The 24,387-nt window shown below is 35.7% G+C and overlaps 3 protein-coding genes across 3 annotated transcripts in view; all 3 read right to left on the bottom strand.

The window, feature by feature from the left end:
• Nucleotides 1–506: 506 nt before the first annotated feature.
• On the bottom strand, nt 507–9,419 carry LOC127086380 (eukaryotic translation initiation factor 3 subunit E). Its single transcript, XM_051027139.1, has 7 exons — nt 8,968–9,419; nt 2,322–2,549; nt 2,115–2,236; nt 1,722–1,941; nt 1,504–1,646; nt 1,073–1,210; nt 507–967 (listed from the first exon to the last, which is right to left on the bottom strand). Exons 1-7 carry the CDS (start codon nt 9,331–9,333, stop codon nt 868–870), a joined length of 1,317 nt encoding a protein of 438 aa, XP_050883096.1. The 5' UTR covers nt 9,334–9,419; the 3' UTR covers nt 507–867.
• The window catches only part of LOC127086381 (eukaryotic translation initiation factor 3 subunit E), a 37,144-nt gene continuing 13,263 nt past the window's right edge, over nt 507–24,387 (bottom strand). The window contains exon 8 of the transcript XR_007789467.1: nt 507–707. The gene's annotated coding sequence lies outside the window, so the exon portion shown is untranslated. The remainder of the gene's footprint in view (nt 708–24,387) is intronic.
• On the bottom strand, nt 11,693–15,507 carry LOC127082044 (uncharacterized). The gene is made up of 5 exons (XM_051022267.1): nt 14,965–15,507; nt 14,659–14,736; nt 13,875–13,923; nt 13,440–13,706; nt 11,693–11,697 (listed from the first exon to the last, which is right to left on the bottom strand). The coding sequence occupies exons 1-5, from the start codon at nt 15,505–15,507 to the stop codon at nt 11,693–11,695; spliced, it is 942 nt and encodes a 313-aa protein (XP_050878224.1).

The raw sequence follows: 24,387 nt of genomic DNA on the forward strand, positions 1-24,387 counted from the left end.
AAAAAATAATAAAAAAAATATTCTTAGTATTATAAAAATATCTGGATGCTAGGTAAATCCAAACTCAAAACAAAGACAGAAGTCATTTACAACGTTTCCAGCATTCTGGATTAGGCCGGTCCAGGAGCAGAAAATGTCGATGACCCAATTTTATTGAGATTTTCTCAATTCACTTTTTAAATATAAAATTATCCGAAACATGTTTTTATTAATACAATGGGTGAATCGTAAAACTCCGTAGTGTTATAGTTCACAATATGCAAGGTCTAGGAAAATGGTTCGTTCGGTTGGGCCTAAGTGTGATATGTTTTGGTTAATGCATTTCTATAAAATATTGTAAAATTTTCATTCCACTTACCAAAATGCAGAGAATTTACTCAGATTTTTTCGATGATATATTGTGTAGAAGGATAATAAGGTGAACTGAGAAACTCTCATGGTTTAACGGCTAATGCAACAAGTACTTAGATGATAAGGAAATTATTTCACTACATTGTCAAAAGAGATAGTAAAATTTAGGAATCTATTACGAATTTGAGGAGCTAATTAGAGTATGGCTGCAAGCCATTTCATGGAATAAAAATTGCAAGTACAATAATTCGGCCAAGTACAGAAAATTTGCAGAGTGAAGAAAAAAGAGACAGTTTCCACCAAAATATTCCCCAACAATCATTGGTAAGCAGTTCTCCTATGAGGAGACGAGAATACTTTTTTTTGTTGAGCCTCATATTCTTATGGCTCTCCTCCTTGCTCCTGTAAATCTGGGATCGTTTGTTAGCTGTCCCTGATTGATTCCTTCCCTCCAATTTTGTTATTTTGTCTTCTTTGCCTGCTGGATTGTCTTCAATCATCACATTTACAAACAGTTTAACGAGCTGCTTGACCCTGTGCGTGTTCCAGAAGTTGAGTGACCAACTTGTAAGTGCGGCCGTTAAGGGCCTTGGTATGGTCTACCAACTGCTCATACCTGAACATTTCAAAGTTTAAGGGTTTTAGAACAAAAGAAAAAAAGGGATAAACCAGAACAATAGTAATAGTGTTTATCAAGTTTCAGTATATTATGTCAACTTACACATTTGGATGATTAGGTTCCATGATAACAGTTCCAGTTTGTGAGTCAATTTTGGCATCAAGCTTTAAGCCACGTATGAGATTCACAATCCATCTCTCAGCCTCCTCATAATTCAAATTTAGCTTCTCGGCAAGTACTCTGTTTAAAACAAATATCAGCAACTGAGTAATCCTATCATAAAAAGTTCAGCTGTATTGCGTGTATGAAGAAGACCAGAGGGAATCGTCAACAAAGTATATATCAAATATCAAATAGAGACAAGGCATAAGTCCGCAACAGAAAAAGCAAAACTCTTATTTTATGCATTTGGTTTTGATAGACTATCAAAGATCAATGGCACATAAGTTGAAGCATGTTTTTCATAGAGGCTTATAAAAAAGTTGAAAACCAAACATGAACTACAACATTTGTATCAGATACTATGTACATACCCCATGTCAATGCGTTGGTGTATTCTGCAGTATGTCTCGAAAATAAATAGCCTAGCATTTTCAAGGAACTCATCCCTTAATGGTACAGTTGAGAAATTGCTTTCTTCGACTCGTTTACCAAGGAAGGGGTCATTGAGAATTACCTGCATTTTTAGAAATGGTAAGCATATTATTATAATTAACACATTTATTAGCTAGACAACAGAGAGGGCGCTTACTTCTTCACACTCCCTCATCTTCTTTTGTGCGCCATCAAAGTCATAGTTGACGTAAACACAAGCCAAAAACTCGGTGATGGGGTCCTTATATGAACGCTGCTCTTGTTGAATAACTTTTATAAACTCTTTGAGTTGAGGCCTCCTGCGCTTGTTGACGATAAATGCTGTGGCCAAGTATCGCAAAAGGTGCGGAGCACTAGTTTGGATTGCATTAAGATACCTAAAAATGATATCAAATATTTGACAACAAAACATTCAAGATACTAAACCCAGAGTGAGGAAACAATTGCAGAAGTGTTATTATTTAGATTAACAATAAACAAAATATAGGAATATTTGTGTTCTGATTAAAAACAAATCAAGGGAAATGGAAGATAAGTCAACAATGCATACTTGTCTTGGTTAAACAGATCAATTATCAGTGTTCTTCCATTGTCATGGTTGAAAAAGATGAACAGACTCCAATGCATCAACCATATTCTGCTTTGTACCTGATTTATAGGTGATGAAAAATTCTGCAACAAAGTTCACCAATAGTAAGTCTATTAATCTCAGCAACATTACAAGCAAGATAGTCGTGCTACTGAACAGACCAACAACCTTTGAGTCAATTATTTCCTTCAAGCGATTTAGCTCTTCAAGAGCAACATCCCAGTTTTGCATCAATACTTCAGCTGCCAGCTTTCCCCACAATGCACTCAAACTCCTTTCACTATTAGTGCACAATGCTCTGTACTGATAAAGATAGTCAGCAGCACCAGAGTAGTTTCCACATTCAAACTGAAATTTGCCATATTGGTATAAAGCCTCTATTTGTGCAGGACCGATCTGTTATAACAGAATCATCCTTTAAGAAGTCAGAACTCAAATACCAACATATTCAAACTTCCAGAAGAAAAACAACCAAAAAAATGAGGACATATTAGGATATTTGAAATAACTTAATCAGACTTCTCTTGTGGCATAAGTACTTGTGCAAGTGTTTGAAATGGCTTATCAGTGCGGTCAAATGCTGATCGAATAAAACAGCAGTGTGTTCAAATTCCATTATGCTACAGTACTATATAGCACCGACATAGCCGCTATTTGACGACACAATAGCTTATAAAAATAACATATGATGATTATAAAGTCTTTTAAGCTTATGTAATATGTTCAACAAGATACTTTATTGAAGCAGACTATGCATGTCTTATGTGGAGTCTGATCCCATCTTCAATTCAAGAAACAACCTATACAATACAATACATAAACTCTAATGTGTTGAAACAATTTTTAAAAAAACTAGTTACGTTTGTAATCAAGCATCCCCTATAGAACCTAACAAGCAAAGAGAAAACACCACATTACACACGTTCTGGAACATGTTATTACTGATTACCAATTACTTTCTATTTGTCAAACTATTTGTAATTAATCTTTTGATGAGTTCAGTTAATACAAACAGAGTTAACTCATCTTCTATAATGCTCTCTTTATCTTTCTCTAATAATTCCAAGCTGACACCTGTCGGTCTTGGTAGTTACAACAATATACTAGTTATATGTAACCTATCTTAGCATTACTTTAACAGGTGAAACCTGGCCACAACAGGCTGGACCTAGCCACATCAGGCTTCTTTTAGACCATCAAGAGATAAGATTTGAGCCAAAAAGAACAACTGCACCAGAAGTGCTTCTCTTGTCATCAAGATCTGATGCTCAGTCTGCATCACAATACACCTGCAGAGAGGGAGTTGTAGTAGGAAAAAGAGGAAAGATAAGCAATCCATTCCAATAGAGCCCTTGAGATACCTTAAGATCCTCTTGACGGCAATTTAATGAGTCTTAAGAGGATGAGAAATAAACTGGCAGACTTTATTGGCTGCATAGGCAAGATTGGGTCTGGTGATAGTTGCATATTCCAAGGCACCAACCACAGACATGTATAATGAAGGATCAGAAAAGAAGGCAGAGCCTGTCTTGGTTAACTCATCTTCTATAATGCTCTCTTTATCTTTCTCTAATAATTCCAAGCTGACACCTGTCGGTCTTGGTAGTTACAACAATATACTAGTTATATCTAACCTGTCTTAGCATTACTTTAACAGGTGAAACCTGGCCACAACAGGCTGGACCTAGCCACATCAGGCTTCTTTTAGACCATCAAGAGATAAGATTTGAGCCAAAAAGAACTGCGCCAGAAGTGCTTCTCTTGTCATCAGGATCTGATGTTCAGTCTGCATCACAATACACCTGCAGAGAGGGAGTTGTAGTAGGAAAACGAGGAAACATAAGCAATCCATGTCCAATAGAACCCTTGAGATACCTTAAGATCCTCTTGACAGCAATTTAATGAGTCTTAAGAGGATGAGAAATAAACTGGCAGACTTTATTGGCTGCATATGCAAGATTGGGTCCGGTGATAGTTGCATATTCCAAGGCACCAACCACATACCTGTATAATGAAGGATCAGAAAAGAAGGCAGAGCCTGTCTTGGTTAGCTTGCAGGTGGATTGGGTTAAGAAATGTGGTTGTACCTAACTCAACCCTACAAAACCGGTTGGTAGAGTGAGGATTGCCCCCACTTATAAACTCATGTTCAGGTCATATATTATCTGATGTGGGACTCTTAACACACACCCTCACGCTCAGGACTAGACAATTGTAACGTGGAAATAAATGGTGGGTGACCCGATAGCGGAAAACATAATAGGTGGTCCACCGGATCTTAAACGAGGTTCTTGATACCATGTTAAGAAATGTGGTTTGGCCTAACTCAACCCTACAAAACCGGTTGGTAGAGTGAGGACTGTCCCCACTTATAAACTCATTTTCAGGCCATATATTGTCCGATGTGGGACTCTTAACAGATTGCATAGGAGTGGAGATAGGAGATGACTCAATCATGAGTTTTCTGAAGAAGATCCTTTATGTATTTGGATTAAGTGAGAAGAAGAGAACCATGGGAGGCCTGCTTGACCTCAATTCAAAAAAAAATAGTCAAGATCGCATAAAAACTTGAGAAAGGGCTTGATTCTAGTTGGTGACAATCTTCTTAAGGAGATCTTCTGAACTTCCAATTAGAATGATATCATCCACATAGACTAAAAGATATAGAGTTTGAGCATTAGAGTGATAAATGAAGGGAGAGAGGGATCACATTTACTGGCCCTGAATTGAAGCTCAAGGAGAGCCTTTTGAAGTCTCTCAAGCATTGCCTAAGGGCCTGTTTGAGCCTATAAAGAGTCTTCTGAAGTTTGCAGTTGTCACTAGTAAAAACCTTGAGGTTGCTCCATATACATCTCTTCATCAAGAAGGCCATTACAAAAGACATTATTAACATCCAGATGATGAATAGCCAATGATAAGTAATAAATAGTCAAAAATAATCCTAATAGTGATGGGTTTGACCACTGGTGAGAAGGTTTCTGTAAAATCAAACTTATGTTGTAGATGAAACCCCTTGGCAAGCAACATGGCCTTGTATTTGTTGACAGTGCCATCAGGATTTTCCTTAACCTTAAACACCCATTTGTAACCTATAGCATGTCTATTACGAGGAAGAGGTACAAGAGACCAAGTTTTGTTAGTGATGAGGGCATCAAACTTAGTCTACATGGCAGTTTTCCAAGGTAAGGAGGCCAATGCTTGCTTAATAGTTTTGGGGTCAAGGTGAGTGAGAAGAAGTCTAGGTTCAAGTCTTGGCTGAGCAAATTCAGACTTAGCTCTAGCTTGCATGGAATGAAAATTGACTGTTTTTATAAGTGCAGGAACAGCTTAACAAGAGATGGATTGATCAGTTTGAGAAGTATCTGATGAGGAAGAAGGAGTGGCAGACTCGAGAGAATTTGAGAGATTTGAGACATTTAGGGAAGAGGAAGGAGGAACAGGGGAACTAGAGAGGAGAAGTATGTTGAGACCGAGAAACTGACTCAGAGGAAGACTCTGAAGAAGGGGAAGAGCTTGCAACAGCAGGTGAAATGCCTGAAGAAGCAGGAAGAATAGGATCATGAAAGACAATGGGAGACAAAGTAGTACCCTTAATAGATGATGAACTAGGAGTAGAGGCATTGAGAAAGAGAGCATGAAAGGAGAATCTAGACTCATTGAAAGAATATGTACAGTCTTCCACTAGGGGCTAGACACCTATAGCCCTAGCGATAAGGCATGAACATAGGAAAACAGACACAACCAAGGGGCTAGACACCTATAGCCCTAGCGATAAGGCATGAACATAGGAAAACAGACACAACCAAAGGTCTTGAGGAAAGCATAGTCAGGAGAGATGTGAAACAATAAGGTGTAGGGGACTTTAAAATTAATAGAAGAAGGAAGCCTATTTATTAAGTAGACTACAGTGGAGAAGGCATAATCCAAATTAGACAAGGGCAAGGAGGCTTGACTTACCAGAGTGAGACCAAGGTTTACAATACGTATGTGTTTCCTCTCAACCACACCATTTTGATGGTGTGTGTGTGTGAGGACAAAACACTATGTGGACCATGCCCAGCCCAATCAGAAATTACCCAATCAGACTGAATGGCTTTAATAGAAAATCCAAGTTATAGCTCAACCATGACCTTAAACTATTGGAATAGGCATCAACAAATGACATATAATATGTAAAGCCTAAAATAAAGGGGTTAGGATAGGAAACCCATAAGTCACTATAAACAAGTTCTAAAAGGTTGGAGTATATGGTGTGCGAAGTATGTGAATGATGTCTATGTGCATTACCCATGCAACAATTAGAACAAAATAGACTATGATCTTTATAATGAAAAGGAATATTACAAAGTTGCAAAACAAATTTTAAAACATAAACATTTGGGTGGCCTAGTCTAAGATGTCACACATTAGGCAAATTAGAATCGACACTAGTAGAGTAAGCTCTAGGGACAACCTTAACAGGTAAAGAAGTAGGTAAAGGAGAGGACTTAGCAATAGGAGACAGAGAAATAGGAGGAAACTCATATAAGTCATCACTCCCAACATGGCCTTCAAGAAGCACAACATTAGCAACATGTGATTTGACAAGACACTTGTCAATAGTGAAAACAAAATATACATTATTGTCTTTTGAAAATTTATTGACACTCATAAGACTTTTAGTAATAGTGGGAACTAGGAGCAGATGACTAAAAGTGAGTTTTGTGTGAGGTTGGAAAGGCGACTAAAAGAACTAGAACCAGATGAGGCAATGTGCAAACCTTGGTCATTACCTATGAAGATTTGATCAGGACCTTTCAAAGGGAGTAAGTTGTTAGAGGTTGCTTGCTTCAATAATAACATGATAAGAGGCACCTGAGTCAGGGAACCATGATGCAAATGAGGAATGAAGAGTGTTTGCCACAAAAGTACTAGGTGAAGGAAGAAGAGGAGGAGCGTGTCTAAGAGTCATAGGAGGTCTGTTCCAAACATTGTTGCTATAAGGAGCCATGTGACCTTTGCCAAGGAGATGAGAAAGAGAAATAGGAATTTCTATTAAATGAAGAGCCCTGAAAATGTTGGTTGAATTTATGCCAACAGTGTGCCCAAACTTAAAACAAACCTGACACTAAATATTAGCAAAACAGCCCCCTCTACCTTTGTCATTTCTGCCACCACATGTAGAGTTGGCACCTCTAAATGCATGGTACTCATGGTACTCAAGCTCAGGAGCAGCTTGAGAGAGAAGGGTGGGTTCAGATGTGTGAGTCAGGTTCAAAGAGGACTAGGTTTGGAACTGAAGATTTCTTAAAGTTAGCAAGCCTGAGTTCATGTGCAACAAGAAGGATCTCAACTTCATCAAGATCCATGATGCCAGACTTGCTTTCAATCACAGACACAACTGGAGCATAATCTGAGGATAAACCTTCAAGAATCATGTCAATGTGATGAGAGCATGGCAAAGGATCGTCAATGGAAGCTAAAGCATCAACAATAGTTCTGATTTTGTGCAAATAATCCTGAATTGAGAGCGAATCCAATGTGAGAGCACAAAGTTCAATACAAAGTTGCCTAGCACGACCACGAGTTTGCTTTTAAAAATAATTGAATAAACGATCCCAAAGTTGATGGGCGTGCGAGCAACCAAGAACACGAGAGAATTTTGCTCGAGAGAGAGTAGATTGAAGCCACGATAACAGTAATTGGTCCTTTTGCAACCAAATCAAATAAGCAGCTTTCACCGATCCAAAAATGCGAGCAACTTCATCAAGAGATTGAGGTGAAATTCTTGTGCAAACAACAAAATCTATAAGACCGTGAGCATTGATGTAAGGTTCAACCTAGTGCCTCCAGAGATGAAAGTTCTTTTCATCCAATTTCTGCGCAATTTTGAGCAAAACGGGAGATGACGAACACCATTAGTTGCAACCGGTGTTGTCGGCGCCGGAGTTGCAGAGATTTGAGTGGAAGGGGACGACAAAGCCGGTGGAGAAGACGTTGTGGCCTAGGATCGCGTTAATAATCTGATACCATGATAAAACTCATAGTGGAATTGTTCATTTTCTGTAACAAACTTTTTTTCTCATTCAAAAGTTAGTTACAAAGAGAGGGTCTGGTTGCTTTTATGCTAACAACCAGGTAACCTGCAAAGCAGGCCAGGGTGTTCCATGCTCACATTCGTCAGTCCTGATAGTTACAACAATATACTGGTTATATCTGACTTATCTTAGCATTACTCTAATATACTTCAAGCATTGTTTTAGCTTATAGCATTTTCTCTCATTTCACCCTTATTATTTACTTTTTTTGATACTGTAGAGGAAGTGGTAACATCCATTAGGAACTCACACACAAATAACGTCCAACCTATCAATATCGACTTCTGCCAATTGAGCTAGGATTTGAGGATTTTACCCTTATTATCTTAATTGAACTTTTTTATTATTAACTGAAAATATGTTTGTTAATATTTTATATTAATGAGTTCGTCAAAGGGCTAATTTTACCAAACACCTCAAGTTAAATCAGCTACATTATCCACCCGTTATGTTATAAGTTCAACCGCTATCGGCTAGCTTAACAGCTATCCTTTGCTTATTACCAATCAGAGCACTAAAACGCTATCATCAAAATGTGATTATTATTTCCTAAAAGTCATTATTTCATCACATCATCCCAACAAATTATTAATAAAAAAAAATCCAAACACTATTACTTACATACATGCTGCACTTACATACATGCTGCGGAAACTACTGTTTATGATAAATAATCACGTTTCTATAACAGAGTAAATAAATCGATTAATTGCGTGAAACTATGATAGGGACAAAACCTGGTATTTATCATTAAGCATCTGAAGATTATAGTGTTTATCAGCTTTCAATTCCTGAACGGCGCCAGCATTTTGAAGAAACGCAACAAGAGGAGCAGCAGCGTCTTCAAGAGACTTGAGTCGAGCGACAACGTCGGCCCTGCGTTCAACCATATCCTGAGGCACATCTTCAGTTTGGTAGAGTGTCTTGTGAATGTCCATGGCGTAATCAACCATGTTTGTGTTGTTTAAGAGATCAATCTTAGCTTTCAGGATATGGTTATCGTTGTATATTTGTCTCTCTTGAAGAAACTCTAACAGAGGAAAGACTAGATGCCGGTCAAGATTTGGTGCCATACGTGGTGTCAGATCGTACTCTGCCGCCATAATCGGAGTCTACTGATGCAGTCGCCACAACCAGAGAGGAATATTAGGGTTTGAGAAACTAATATGAAATGACTGATGGTTTGTTTGATTCCCATTTTAAAAACAGTTTTTTAGTTTTTGAAAATTTAAAAATTAAAAACTTATTTGATAAATAGTTTTTAAAAAAGTGGTTTTGAAAACTGTTTTTGTTTTTTAGTTTTAAAAACTAAAAAACCAAAACTACTAAAAGTTGTTTTACTTTTGAATTTTTAAAACACAAAAACTGAAAACACATGAAAAATTTATAAATTTTTATTTACGTTGATTTCTTAAATATGAATTTGCAATAGAAAATATGTTTTTGTTATACTCATATCCGTAAGATAATTATTTGCATCGGAAAAACTCAACAAATAAAAAATATTATGTTTGCACAAGAGAACACATTTTAATTGGTCGGATATTTTCATGTTTATAACATGTACATTATATATTTATCTACTTTTTATTTTTTAATAAAATTTAGTTATCATTCTTTTATGTATTCATTATGTGATTGTTTATATTTTTACATGAACATTCCGTAAAATTATATTAAAAAATATTTAACTTATAGAAAACAAATAAAAATTTGTAAAATTGTAAGATAATAATTTGTAAATTTTATCTCTTTTAAGAAAATGATATGATTGGAATAAAATTAATTTGCAAATAGTATTTTACAATAAATTAAAATAAATTATAAAGAGATTTTTGGAGATATACTAACCTAGTAAAAACAATTTACACGATCATTCAATAAAAATATATCATATAAATAATTTTAAAAAAATTTAATATGATTTAGTGGGATATAATCGTTATTGATTGAAAGTGTAAAATTAATCTCATTAAAAAAAAATTAGTTTAATTAATTACTGAAATAATTTTATACTTTTTTTAATAACTCTTTAATATATATAATATTTTATCATTTACTTATAATCACACTATTTCTAAAAGTAAAAATTAAACAATATTTAAATTAGTTTTTAAAAACAAATCAACCAAACAAGTTTTTTCTTTTATTAACTCAAAAATAGTTTTACAAAACAAAGCTTCCAAATAAATTTTTATTTTATTTTCATCCTAAAAACAATTCTTAAAACTAATTTATAAAACAGTTTTTAAAAATAAAAAGTTGAAATTGAATCAAACAAGCCCTAAGTGTTTTAAAATCTAAAAAACTGAAACTATCAAAATATGTTTTGATTTTCAATTTTCACTTTTACTTTTTAATTTTCAATTGAGGTAAGTTGGAAAAAAAATACGGTTTCATTAATCGGATTATAGTAATTACTTGCAAGATTTTTTAATTGTAATATTTCACTCTCAATCTATTGTTAATCCTCATATATTGTTAATGAAAATTAAAATTCTCAGTCTCAATTATTCTCTCTTTAATTAATCCTCAGTAAGTGAATAGTATATTTTTATACATTAAATGAATTGTGTATATATATTCAAACCAACACTAAAATATAATTTTTATACATCAAGTGAATTGTATATTTTATCATTAATTATTAAAAATATTTTAATAAACTTAAATGTATATTAGCTGAATTTTAATATTTTCAAAAAATATATCACAATTATTTTTATTTAGTAAAATATATTTTTAAAATATAGATTATCAAACAAACTATATTGTCCTATTTTAAAAAAACAGTTTTTACAAATTATACTATCAAATATATTTTTTCACTTTTTAATTTTTAAAACACTTTTCAAAAATTAAATAACCAAATGAATTCTTTTTATTTTATTTTCTCAAAAACAAATTTACAAAATAGATTTGTAAAACAGATTTTAAAAACTAAAATTGAGAAGAAATCCAAACAGACCCTTAGTATCTACATTTTGCTAAATGTAATGAAATGATTCATTAATTCCAAACAAGCATTTGTGTTTAAACTCCAACAAAAGGTAAAATTCATTCAAAAGTTATTACAGAATCTTTTATATACTCATGTTTATAACATGTATATTATATATTTATTTACTTTTTATTTTTTCATGTTTATAACATGTACATTATATATTTATCTACTTTTTATTTTTTAATAAAATTTAATTATCATTCTTTTATATATTCATTATGTGATTGTTTATGTTTTTTACATGAACATTCCGTGAAATTACATTCAAAAATATTTAACTTATAGAAAATAAATAAAAATTTGTAAAATTGTAACATAATAATTTGTAAATTTTATCTTTTTTAAGAAAATTAAATTAACAAAAACACAGTAAAATGATATGATTGGAATAAAATTAACTTGTAAATAGTATTTTACAACAAATTAAAATAAATTATAAAGAGATTAATGGAGATGTACTAACCTAGTAAAAAACAATTACACGATCATTCAATAAAAATATATCATTTTGGTATATCATATAAATAATTTTAAAAAAATTAATATGATTTAGCGGGATATAACCGTTAATGATCGAAAGTGTAAAAATTAATTTACACTATCAATGTATCTTCCATTTTCTCAATTGTAAAATAATAGTTTAAAATTTTAAATAAAAAAATAAATTAGGTTAATTAATTAGTGAAATAATTTTATATTTTTTTAATAACTATTTAATATAGATAATATTTTATCATTTAGAAAAGTAAAAATCAAACAATATTTGAATTAGTTTTTAAAAACAAATCAACCAAACAAGTTTTTTCTTTTATCATCTTAAAAATAGTTTTACAAAACAAAACTTCCAAATAAATTTTTATTTTGTTTTCATCTTAAAAACAATTCTTAAAACTAATTTATAAAACAGTTTTTAAAAACAAAAAATTGAAATTGAATCAAACAAGCCCTAAATAACTTATTGATTATCTAATTTGTCTCGGATTAGGAAATGGTTAGGGTCGTCATAATGGTTGAAGTTAGCAGAAATATACTTGAAGGTATCGCACGCTCAAACATACAACAGAGTCGTCATCGAACTTACTTATTTTCATAAGAAATGAAAAACATCGATAAAATTAAGGAAACCGTTTTGATTGTTCTATCTCGAATAAGTGTTATATCTAAGGATTACTCGCGAAAGAATAAGGGAAAATGATGGAAATAGATAAAGTGCTTTGTGATGATTAGGGCTCTCATGCCTATGCATCCTTATAGTGCAATAAGGAATTCAGAGTTCCGTAGTTCATAGAACTAATGGTGGGAGGTGAAAAGAATTGTGATAACAGTATGGTCTAAACCAAAGGATAATGTTGTTTTGAACTCCAACAAGGGGTGAAATGTGAACCCAAGAGTAAAACTGGTATGAACCAACAAGTGAGGGGCCTAAGGCATGGTATCATTGTATTGGAATAACCGAAAAAGAAAGGGTGGCCTGTATATGGCTGCAAAGTAAGTAAGGAGATGTTCGTCTAAGCTACAAGGTCTAACAAGACAAACAAATCGGTTCTTGGTTCACAAAGAGGTTCAAGATGGAACTCAAAAGTATATTGTATTTGGTTCAAGGAATAAGGTATACTACATGAAGTGAATGAACGTAGAATATGAATGCATCATGGAGATGAATGGAATGGATGACCAAAGTCACAGAATCGGGGTTTTGGTAACAAGTGACCGAAAAGGTATAGTTTGAAACCAAAAGTAAAGGTGTATTGGAATCCATAGTGTAGCGGTGTATTCATCACTTTATGATTTATTGATTAAAGCAAAAGCAAAACATACAAGATAGAGTCGCCACCGCAGTTTTATTTATCCAAAGGAATGGCTAAAAAGCGAACAAAAGCCTAAGAAGTTTTGCAAAGAAAACTAATAAAAGGGGTACAGAGATCTGGGTAAGGGGGTAATTATGCAAAGGGAAGGTGTTAGGCACCCAAAGCATCCTAGGTACTCCTAGGGAACCCTTTTCACAAATTGTTGCAAAAAAGTATTGTTTATGAAACATTTATTGTGCAAACATGAATGAAGGGATGAGAAAAGAATGTACAAATTTAGTTGCCGGATCGGAGCCATTTCTAAAAATATATCAAATATATTAACAAATGTTAGACAAAACAAACAATTGAATAAAATAGAATCATGAACAAATAAAGTTTACAAATTTATATATACCTTGTTCGAGCTTCTCCAAGTCTTCCAAGTGCTCTTCAATATCCACTTTCAAAGGGGAAGATCTTAACCAATTTTGTGCACATATCAAAGCTTCAACAGTGTTTGGTGTAAGAGAGTTCCTATAACAACTAAGAACTCTACCCCCAGTGCTAAAAGCAGACTCCGAAGCAACAGTAGATATTGGCATAGCCAAGATATCTCTAGCCATTATACCAAGAGTAGGGTATTTGGTGGAATTTACCTTCCACCAATTCAAGATGTCAAAATCTTGACTTTTCTTCTCCCTCGTCTCCATGAGATACAAATCCACTTCATTTTTATTTAAATTTGAATCTTGGTCCATGTCCTTCTCAAATTGATCATCCATATGATCAGAAGATGTAACAAATTTTGATAGCTCTATTTCTTGTGCATCACTTTCGACTTGGCCTTTACTTAAGAAAAGACTATAGCTTTCAAACATTTTGTTTAATTTTTGCCTCACCTTATCACACAGAGAATCAACAACTTCCTTATCATAAAACTTATCCAATCCCCACCGAATAAACTGGAACTTACGCCGAGGATCAAAAATGACAGCAATAAAGACTAGCTTATTCATCTTTATGACATCCCCCCAATACTTATTATATTTGTCATTCATAGCATTAGCCATATTTGTAAGTAATGGGTCATCTTTATGATATTCCGTCCAAGTCTTCAATGCCCCCAATATCGTACAATGTTCCATGAAATATGTAGAAGATGTTACATAAGTTGAACCTGACACCTTTGTAGTGATTTCAAAAAACAACTTCAAAAATTTCACAAAACACTTGCCATTATCCCAATCCTCATTATTTGGGATACCACCTTCCAACATCGCATACTCAACACATTTCTCACCTAATCTTTTAAATGCCTTTTGAAACTTCAATGCGCTTTCAAGCAAAAGGTATGTGGAGTTCCACCTAGTGGGACAATCATATTGCACTGTAGACTTGTCTTGTATCCTAACTTCTTTAATACATGTCCTAAACCTATCTAAACGGCCAGGTGACTGACGAACATATCGAACCGCACTCCTAATTTTGGAAATTGAAGAATGCATTTTCTTCAACTTTAACCCATCATTGACAACAAGGTTAAGAATGTGGGCACAATATCTGACGTGTAAATGCTCTCCTTTTAATGGATGTGAATTCCAATCCTCCATTCTATTTTTTAGGTAAGAGATAGCAACATCATTTGAAGCAGCATTATCAACTGTGATGGTGAAAACCTTATCTATCATCCAACCCTCCAAACACTTTTCAATCTTTTTCCCAATTATCTCTCCCTTATGAGATGTTATTGGACAAAAATTGAGAATTCTTTTACGCAACTTCCAGTCTTGATCAATGAAATGCGCAGTAAGAACCATATAATTAATATTTTGCACGGAAGTCCAAGTATCAGTTGTTAGACAGACACTTTGATTTGTTTTAGTAAACAAGTCTCTAAACTTATGTTTTTCACTCATGTAAAGACTCAAACAATCCCTAGCAATTGAAATCCTTCCCGGAAGTGGGAGCCTAGGTTGTGTAACACTCATAAAGTAATGAAATCCTTCATTTTCAACAAACGAAAAAGGCAACTCGTCCACAATTATCATTCTAGCTAAAGCTTGTCTACATAATTCAACATCAAAATGGATACCAACAAGTGTATTATTACTAGTTGCGTTACCGCCTTCTTGAAGGCTAAGAGTGGTTCGAGTGGGATCAAGAACACTCTTGGGAATTTTTTTACATTGATGCAAAAAATGGTTATTTAAATTGGTGGTTCCATTTTTGTGTGAATCAGCAGCATACGACTTCGTACACCAATTACACTTAGCACGAGTTCTCGATGTGTCTCTTGTAAAATGATCCCAAACCCAAGATTTAGGCCTACAAGGTTTTTGTTTACCTGAATCTCCATCATTAGAATCATTAGCATTAGAATCGCCAACTTCTCCAACTTTCCTTTTCTTTTTCTTTTGAACATTACCATCTTCATGTTTGTCCAAATTAATAGTTTGAGATGGATTTGTTGTAGGCATCGCCATCGATGGATTATTTTCAGACTGCAAATATATATACATATACTGTTTGTTAATTTACTGCATAATATTTAAACTGCACTTAATTGAGTATGCATATAGTTCACTTAATATCCTATCACAAGTGACATAACAATGCACCAAACAAGTGACATAACAATGCACCATACATGACCAAACCAAACCAAGGCAATAAAAGGAAATCATGAACAAAAAACCTAACACAAAACCTGCAGAACCATGCATCATAGCAGACCACACAAAAACTGCAGAAACAAGCCATGGCTATCCTACTGCAGCACCACACAAAACCTGCAGAAACAAGCATCATAGCAGACCTAACACATCATCATAACATGTAACAGATCAAGCTACACATTTCCAATCATCATGCTAAGCATAAAAATTTCACAACAGTCTGTAGCCACCAACAATTATGCGCCATACATTGCAGCCAACCAGTCCACGCATATGCACATCAATAATGTTGCAACCCTGTCATCAAGCATTTCACCCCGCATACGCATATAGCAGACTTAACATCATATTAATGATGCAAACATTTACAAGAAATGCAACCATTCACATGCACCCAATTGCAATGATCATACAAACAAACTTGTCATTCATCAAGCATAATAGATCAAAGCATCATTCATCAAGGCTGCAACAGTAAATACAATCAAGAGCAATGCAACAGGGCAAGCAGTTCAATCATCACAAAGCATCATGACAGCAAATTTTTTATCATACAAGGTGTAACACCCCGATCAAAATAAGAGAATTATTTAATTGAGTTAATAGTATTTTATTAATTTAATTAAATAAAGTTGAATTATTGGATTATTATTATTATTATTATTATTATAGATATTATTTATTTTAATAATAATTAAATAAATAATATAATTGGAATATGAAGAGTGGAAGGGTAAAAGTGGAATTGGGTAAAAGAGGCCAAAGGAGATAACTGAAGGTTTTCATTTTCACGTATTTTGCCTCAGAGTCAGAAAAGGGAGAAGCGCTGAAGAGAAAGAGAAGGAAGAGGAAAAGACCAAAGATTGCTCAGAGCTTCCTTCAATCCAAAGAGGTAAGGGGTCTGAACCTTATTAAACGATAATATGCGAGCAATTACATGATATAGGATTGGGTCGTTGATAAATTTGGGGAATTTAGGGAGATTGGGAAAGTTGTGGTTTTTGAGGGAAATTGTCCGATCTGTGAGTATGGTGGCGTTATATACATTGTAATCGAAGTATGTTGTGTATGTATGATTGTTAAATGTTGATATTGGGTTGTAGGCTTAGAAGCCGCGCGTCCACTGTTTCTGCGCTTAAAATCTTGTTTATGCACATAACAGCCAAATGACGTTCGCCATTATGCCTTTGGCGCTCGCCATTTGGGCCTTTTTCCAGAATAAGAGCGTTTAACGCTAAATGGCGTTCACCATTAGCCTAACGGCGTTCGCCATATCAGTTTGACAGACAGTTTTCAGAATAAGAGCGTTTAACGCTAAATGGCGTTCACCATTAGCCTAACGGCGTTCGCCATATCAGTTTGACAGACAGTTTTCAGAATAAGAGCGTTTAACGCTAATGGCGTTCACCATTAGCCTAACGGCGTTCGCCATATCAGTTTGACAGACAGTTTTCAGAATAAGAGCGTTTAACGCTAATGGCGTTCACCATTAGCCTAACGGCGTTCGCCATATCAGTTTGACAGACAGTTTTTCCAGAATAGGAGCGTTTAACGCTAATGGCGTTCACCATTAGCCTAACGGCGTTCGCCATATCAGTTTGACGGACAGCTTTCGCGTTTTAAACTCCCAGATGTGATATCGTTGTAATGTTGTTGTTGTTTTGTTGAGTTGTATGTCATGCTATTAATGAAGATGATAACATGACTATATGATGTTGTTGTTGCTATGTTGATTATGATGCATGTTTGATGTGCATGCATTCATGAAAGGCCGATGCCTAGTGACGAACGGACTGAGTTCCAATGATGTTGTTGACTCCGGGCTTGTTGAGAGGCTTGGTTCCTTATGGGGAACTCGGATTCTATGGTGGTGAATCTGGGAGTAGTGATCCTGTAGTGGTCACAAAATGGGTATACCGAGTCGTGTTGAGTCATGCATGGGTGTGTGCATTGCAATTGATGTGTTGTTTTGTTGATATTCATGAGTTTGTTGATTATAATGATGATTGTGATGATCCGTGTTGACATATGTGCAAATTATTCATATTATATTCTGTCGTTATATTATTGTTTAATAATGTAATTCTCACCCCTTCTGCATGTGTTTATGTTCATCTATGATGAGCAATGTGCAGATAATGAGGAGTAGCTTTTGTTGAGGTGAAGAATAAGTGTAGAGTTATTCTACAGAGTCGAGTCAATGCTCTGGTCATGTGACACCGGGGTTATGGGATTCAATAGAGATTATATTATTATTTAAGTTGTGTATGAAGACTAAATTATTGATATGTTTTGTTGAAACATTTTTATAAATCGTTAATTGTGTTGTTGTCCGCTGCGAAGTTTTATTAAAATAAATGAAATATTTTTATGTTGTAAAGTGATGAGTGTTAAGTTGAATGAAATGTAAACTCTTCTACATGTTGTACTCTGATAAATTCTTTAAATATGTCGTTTGGGTAGAAGGGTGTTACATTAGTGGTATCAGAGCATGGTCAGTCCAGTCGAGTCATAATGTGATGTTTTCCCTGTTGGTCGATTAGTGTAAATGACACTGTCGATTAGTGTGAAGACTTCTGTTGTCTGTCGAGGTTGTCATTTGACGATCTTTGAGAGAGAGTTCGTGATTGATTTGGTGTGCTTACCCTTGCACCAAACTGATATTATTCTGGGAATGAATTGGCTAGAATTCTATGGCGTGTTCATCGACTGCTATAGGAAGACGGTGCGGTTCTCTGAAGTTGGTGAGAATGATGAGGCAAGATTTCTATCTGCTAGGCAGATAGGGGATTTTGTGAAAGATGAAGCTCAGATATTCGCTTTATTTGCGTCTCTGCAAGCGGATAAGAAAGTAGTGAGTGTAGATTTGCCTGTTGTCTGTGAATTTCAGGATGTGTTTCCGGAGGATGTAAGTGATTTACCTCCAGAACGTGAAGTCGAATTTGCCATTGACTTAGTACCAGGTACGAGTCCAGTGTCGATGTCTCCTTATAGAATGTCGGCAACTGAATTAGTTGAACTGAAGAAGCAACTTGAAGAATTGCTTGAGAAGAAGTTTGTGCGTCCAAGTGTTTCTCCTTGGGGTGCACCAGTATTGTTAGTGAAGAAGAAAGAAGGTACGATGAGGTTGTGTGTCGATTATCGGCAGTTGAATAAGGTGACTATCAAGAATCGGTATCCATTGCCGAGGATTGATGATTTGATGGACCAGTTGGTTGGAGCTCATGTTTTCAGTAAGATTGATTTGCGATCGGGTTATCATCAGATCCGAGTGAAGTCAGATGATATTGCGAAGACTGCTTTCCGTACGAGGTATGGTCATTATGAATACACTGTGATGCCGTTCGGTGTATCTAATGCTCCAGGTGTGTTTATGGAATATATGAATCGTATATTCCATCCGTACCTTGATGATTTTGTTGTGGTGTTCATAGATGATATATTGATATATTCTAAGACGGAAGAAGAGCATGCAGGACATCTGAGAATTGTTTTGCAGGTGTTAAGAGAAAAGAAATTATATGCAAAGTTATCTAAATGTGAGTTCTGGTTGAAGGAAGTGAGTTTCCTTGGCCATGTGATTTCGAGTGGTGGGATCTCTGTTGATCCTGCTAAAGTTGATGCTGTATTACAGTGGGAGACTCCGAAGTCTGCTACTGAGATACGCAGTTTTCTGGGGTTAGCTGGTTATTATCGCAGATTTATTGAAGGCTTCTCTAAGTTGGCATTGCCGTTGACGCAGTTGACTAAGAAGGGTCAAGTGTATGTGTGGGATGCAGCTTGTGAAGCGAGTTTTGTTGAGTTGAAGAGGCGGTTGACTAGTGCTCCAGTGTTGATTTTGCCTAATCCTGGTGAGTCCTTCGTTGTTTATTGTGATGCTTCTTTGATGGGTCTTGGTGGTGTTTTGATGCAGAATGGTAAAGTTGTAGCTTATGCTTCTAGACAGTTGAGAGTTCATGAGAGGAATTATCCTACGCATGATCTAGAGCTTGCGGCTGTTGTATTTGTGTTGAAAATGTGGAGGCATTATCTGTATGGTTCCAGATTCGAAGTGTTCAGTGATCACAAGAGTCTGAAGTATCTGTTTGATCAGAAAGAGTTAAATATGAGGCAGAGAAGGTGGTTAGAACTACTGAAGGATTTTGACTTCGAATTGAGTTATCATCCCGGTAAGGCTAATGTAGTTGCAGATGCGCTGAGTAGAAAGTCTCTACATATGTCTATGATGATGGTTCGGGAGCTTGAGTTAATTGAACAGTTCCGTGATATGAGTTTGGGTTGTGAAGTTTCCGCTGATAGTGTAAAGTTGGGTATGCTGAAGTTGACTAGTGAAATTCTGGAAGATATTCGGAATGGTCAGCAAGTTGATGTCGCTCTAGTTGATCATATTACTATGGTTAACCAGGGTAATGGTGGTAATTTTGAGATTGATGAGAATGGCATCCTGCGATTTAAAGGTAGAGTTTGTGTTCCTGAGGTGTCTGAATTGAAAAAGAGTATTCTTGAAGAGGGCCATAGGAGTGGATTGAGTATCCATCCAGGTGCAACTAAAATGTATCAAGATTTGAAGAAGTTGTTTTGGTGGGCGGGTATGAAAAGAGATGTTGCTAAGTTTGTGTATGCCTGTTTGACTTGTCAGAAGTCAAAGATTGAACATCAGAAACCGACAGGTATGATGCAACCTTTGAAGATTCCTGAATGGAAGTGGGATAGCATTTCCATGGATTTTGTGACGGGACTGCCGAGGACGGTGAAAGGTAATGATTCTATTTGGGTGATTGTGGATCGATTGACTAAGTCGGCGCATTTCTTGCCGATGAAGATTAATCACTCTTTAGAGAAGTTGGCAGAGTTGTATATTGAGGAGATAGTGAGGCTGCATGGTATTCCATCCAGTATTGTGTCTGATAGAGATCCCAGATTTACTTCTAGATTTTGGGAAAGTTTGCAGAAAGCGTTGGGGACTAAGTTGAGGTTGAGTTCAGCTTATCATCCTCAGACTGACGGTCAGACTGAAAGAACTATCCAATCCTTGGAGGATTTGTTGAGAGCTTGTGTGTTGGAGCAGAGTGGTTCTTGGGATAGTTATTTGCCGTTGGTGGAGTTTACTTATAATAATAGTTTTCATGCTAGTATCGGTATGGCTCCATATGAAGCATTGTATGGTAGGAGGTGTAGAACTCCATTGTGTTGGTATGAGTCAGGTGAGAGTGTTGTACTCGGACCTGAGATTGTGCAGCAGACGACTGAAAAGGTTAAGATGATTCAGGAGAAGATGAAGATTTCTCAGAGTCGTCAGAAGAGTTATCATGATAAGAGGAGAAAAGCACTTGAGTTCCAAGAGGGAGATCATGTGTTCTTGAGAGTTACTCCGACGACAGGTGTGGGTAGAGCTTTAAAGTCTAAAAAGCTTACTCCGAGGTTTGTGGGTCCGTATCAGATTTTGAAGAGGGTTGGGGAAGTGGCGTATCGGATAGCTTTACCGCCGTCGCTTTCTAATCTGCATGACGTGTTTCATGTATCTCAGTTAAGAAAGTATATTGCGGATCCGTCGCATGTTGTTCAGTTGGATGATATCCAGGTGAGGGATAATTTGACCGTTGAGGTGTTGCCAATTCGGATAGATGACCGAGAAGAGAAGACCCTGAGAGGTAAGAAAATTGCTCTAGTGAAAGTTGTTTGGGGAGGTCCAGCTGGTGAGAGCTTGACTTGGGAGCGTGAAGATCAGATGAAGGAGTCGTATCCGGCTCTATTTGCTTGAGGTATGTTTTCGAGGACGAAAACTTCTAAAGTGGGGGAGAGTTGTAACACCCCGATCAAAATAAGAGAATTATTTAATTGAGTTAATAGTATTTTATTAATTTAATTAAATAAAGTTGAATTATTGGATTATTATTATTATTATTATTATTATAGATATTATTTATTTTAATAATAATTAAATAAATAATATAATTGGAATATGAAGAGTGGAAGGGTAAAAGTGGAATTGGGTAAAAGAGGCCAAAGGAGATAACTGAAGGTTTTCATTTTCACGTATTTTGCCTCAGAGTCAGAAAAGGGAGAAGCGCTGAAGAGAAAGAGAAGGAAGAGGAAAAGACCAAAGATTGCTCAGAGCTTCCTTCAATCCAAAGAGGTAAGGGGTCTGAACCTTATTAAACGATAATATGCGAGCAATTACATGATATAGGATTGGGTCGTTGATAAATTTGGGGAATTTAGGGAGATTGGGAAAGTTGTGGTTTTTGAGGGAAATTGTCCGATCTGTGAGTATGGTGGCGTTATATACATTGTAATCGAAGTATGTTGTGTATGTATGATTGTTAAATGTTGATATTGGGTTGTAGGCTTAGAAGCCGCGCGTCCACTGTTTCTGCGCTTAAAATCTTGTTTATGCACATAACAGCCAAATGACGTTCGCCATTATGCCTTTGGCGCTCGCCATTTGGGCCTTTTTCCAGAATAAGAGCGTTTAACGCTAAATGGCGTTCACCATTAGCCTAACGGCGTTCGCCATATCAGTTTGACAGACAGTTTTCAGAATAAGAGCGTTTAACGCTAAATGGCGTTCACCATTAGCCTAACGGCGTTCGCCATATCAGTTTGACAGACAGTTTTCAGAATAAGAGCGTTTAACGCTAATGGCGTTCACCATTAGCCTAACGGCGTTCGCCATATCAGTTTGACAGACAGTTTTCAGAATAAGAGCGTTTAACGCTAATGGCGTTCACCATTAGCCTAACGGCGTTCGCCATATCAGTTTGACAGACAGTTTTTCCAGAATAGGAGCGTTTAACGCTAATGGCGTTCACCATTAGCCTAACGGCGTTCGCCATATCAGTTTGACGGACAGCTTTCGCGTTTTAAACTCCCAGATGTGATATCGTTGTAATGTTGTTGTTGTTTTGTTGAGTTGTATGTCATGCTATTAATGAAGATGATAACATGACTATATGATGTTGTTGTTGCTATGTTGATTATGATGCATGTTTGATGTGCATGCATTCATGAAAGGCCGATGCCTAGTGACGAACGGACTGAGTTCCAATGATGTTGTTGACTCCGGGCTTGTTGAGAGGCTTGGTTCCTTATGGGGAACTCGGATTCTATGGTGGTGAATCTGGGAGTAGTGATCCTGTAGTGGTCACAAAATGGGTATACCGAGTCGTGTTGAGTCATGCATGGGTGTGTGCATTGCAATTGATGTGTTGTTTTGTTGATATTCATGAGTTTGTTGATTATAATGATGATTGTGATGATCCGTGTTGACATATGTGCAAATTATTCATATTATATTCTGTCGTTATATTATTGTTTAATAATGTAATTCTCACCCCTTCTGCATGTGTTTATGTTCATCTATGATGAGCAATGTGCAGATAATGAGGAGTAGCTTTTGTTGAGGTGAAGAATAAGTGTAGAGTTATTCTACAGAGTCGAGTCAATGCTCTGGTCATGTGACACCGGGGTTATGGGATTCAATAGAGATTATATTATTATTTAAGTTGTGTATGAAGACTAAATTATTGATATGTTTTGTTGAAACATTTTTATAAATCGTTAATTGTGTTGTTGTCCGCTGCGAAGTTTTATTAAAATAAATGAAATATTTTTATGTTGTAAAGTGATGAGTGTTAAGTTGAATGAAATGTAAACTCTTCTACATGTTGTACTCTGATAAATTCTTTAAATATGTCGTTTGGGTAGAAGGGTGTTACACAAGGTATCATAATAACTTCACAAAAGTCCATTAACATAACATATCAATAACAACCAATGCAAGAAATTCAACAATGGTCACATATTCAACAACAAATAAATGAGCAGCAACAAGTCATGAGATCACAATCCATTGATTCAAACCAGATATGCATTTTAACCATAACTGAACAAACTAATTGAACCCAAACTAACATTGTCACATCATCATAAAACTGAACCAATCAATCATTGACAACTAACCACAAATTATGAACTCACCCATTTCCCTAAAAACTCACAAATTATAGAGAATAATTTCTATATTTTACCAGATTTTCGGCAACAGAACTGACTTCCTTCTCAATAGTCATATCTAAGAAAGAGAGAAGAAGGGATATTAGAGAAGAGGAGATGAAAAACGAAATTGAAACATGAGGAAGTGAGAGATTTACCTTTCGATTGTGAAGAGGATGAAGATGAGAAACTAATTTGTCTTTGCCTTCTTCCTTCTTCTGTGTACGATTTTGTCTTTGCCTTCTTCTTTTGTGTACGATTTTGTCTTTGCCTTTTCCTGTGTACGGTTTTGTCTTTGCCTTCTTCTGTTGCTAACCCTAGGTTTTCAGGTTTCTTTCTTTAGAAATGGGCTTGGGTTTGGTGTAAAATAAATGGGTTCTAAATAACGCGGTTTGGTTTGGTTTGGTTTGGTTTCAAAATATAAACCGCAAACCGAACCAAACCGCGCGGTTCTGTCATAAAGTGGCCCAAACAAATCCGAACCAAATGCGGTTTTTGCGGTTTTCAGTTTGGTTAGGTTCGGTTTGCGGTTTTTTATTGGGCCGGTTTGGTTTTGAACACCCCTAGTGAAAAACACTTTAACATGTCAAAACAGAATTTAGCACATATTGTTGTACAAGAATTTCATCACAAATATCATCATATAACAACAATTTATCATCAATTACATAATTAAATCAAAATCCCAATTGG

This window comes from Lathyrus oleraceus, chromosome 5 (assembly GCF_024323335.1).
Source record: "Lathyrus oleraceus cultivar Zhongwan6 chromosome 5, CAAS_Psat_ZW6_1.0, whole genome shotgun sequence".
Taxonomy (NCBI): Eukaryota; Viridiplantae; Streptophyta; class Magnoliopsida; order Fabales; family Fabaceae; genus Lathyrus; species Lathyrus oleraceus.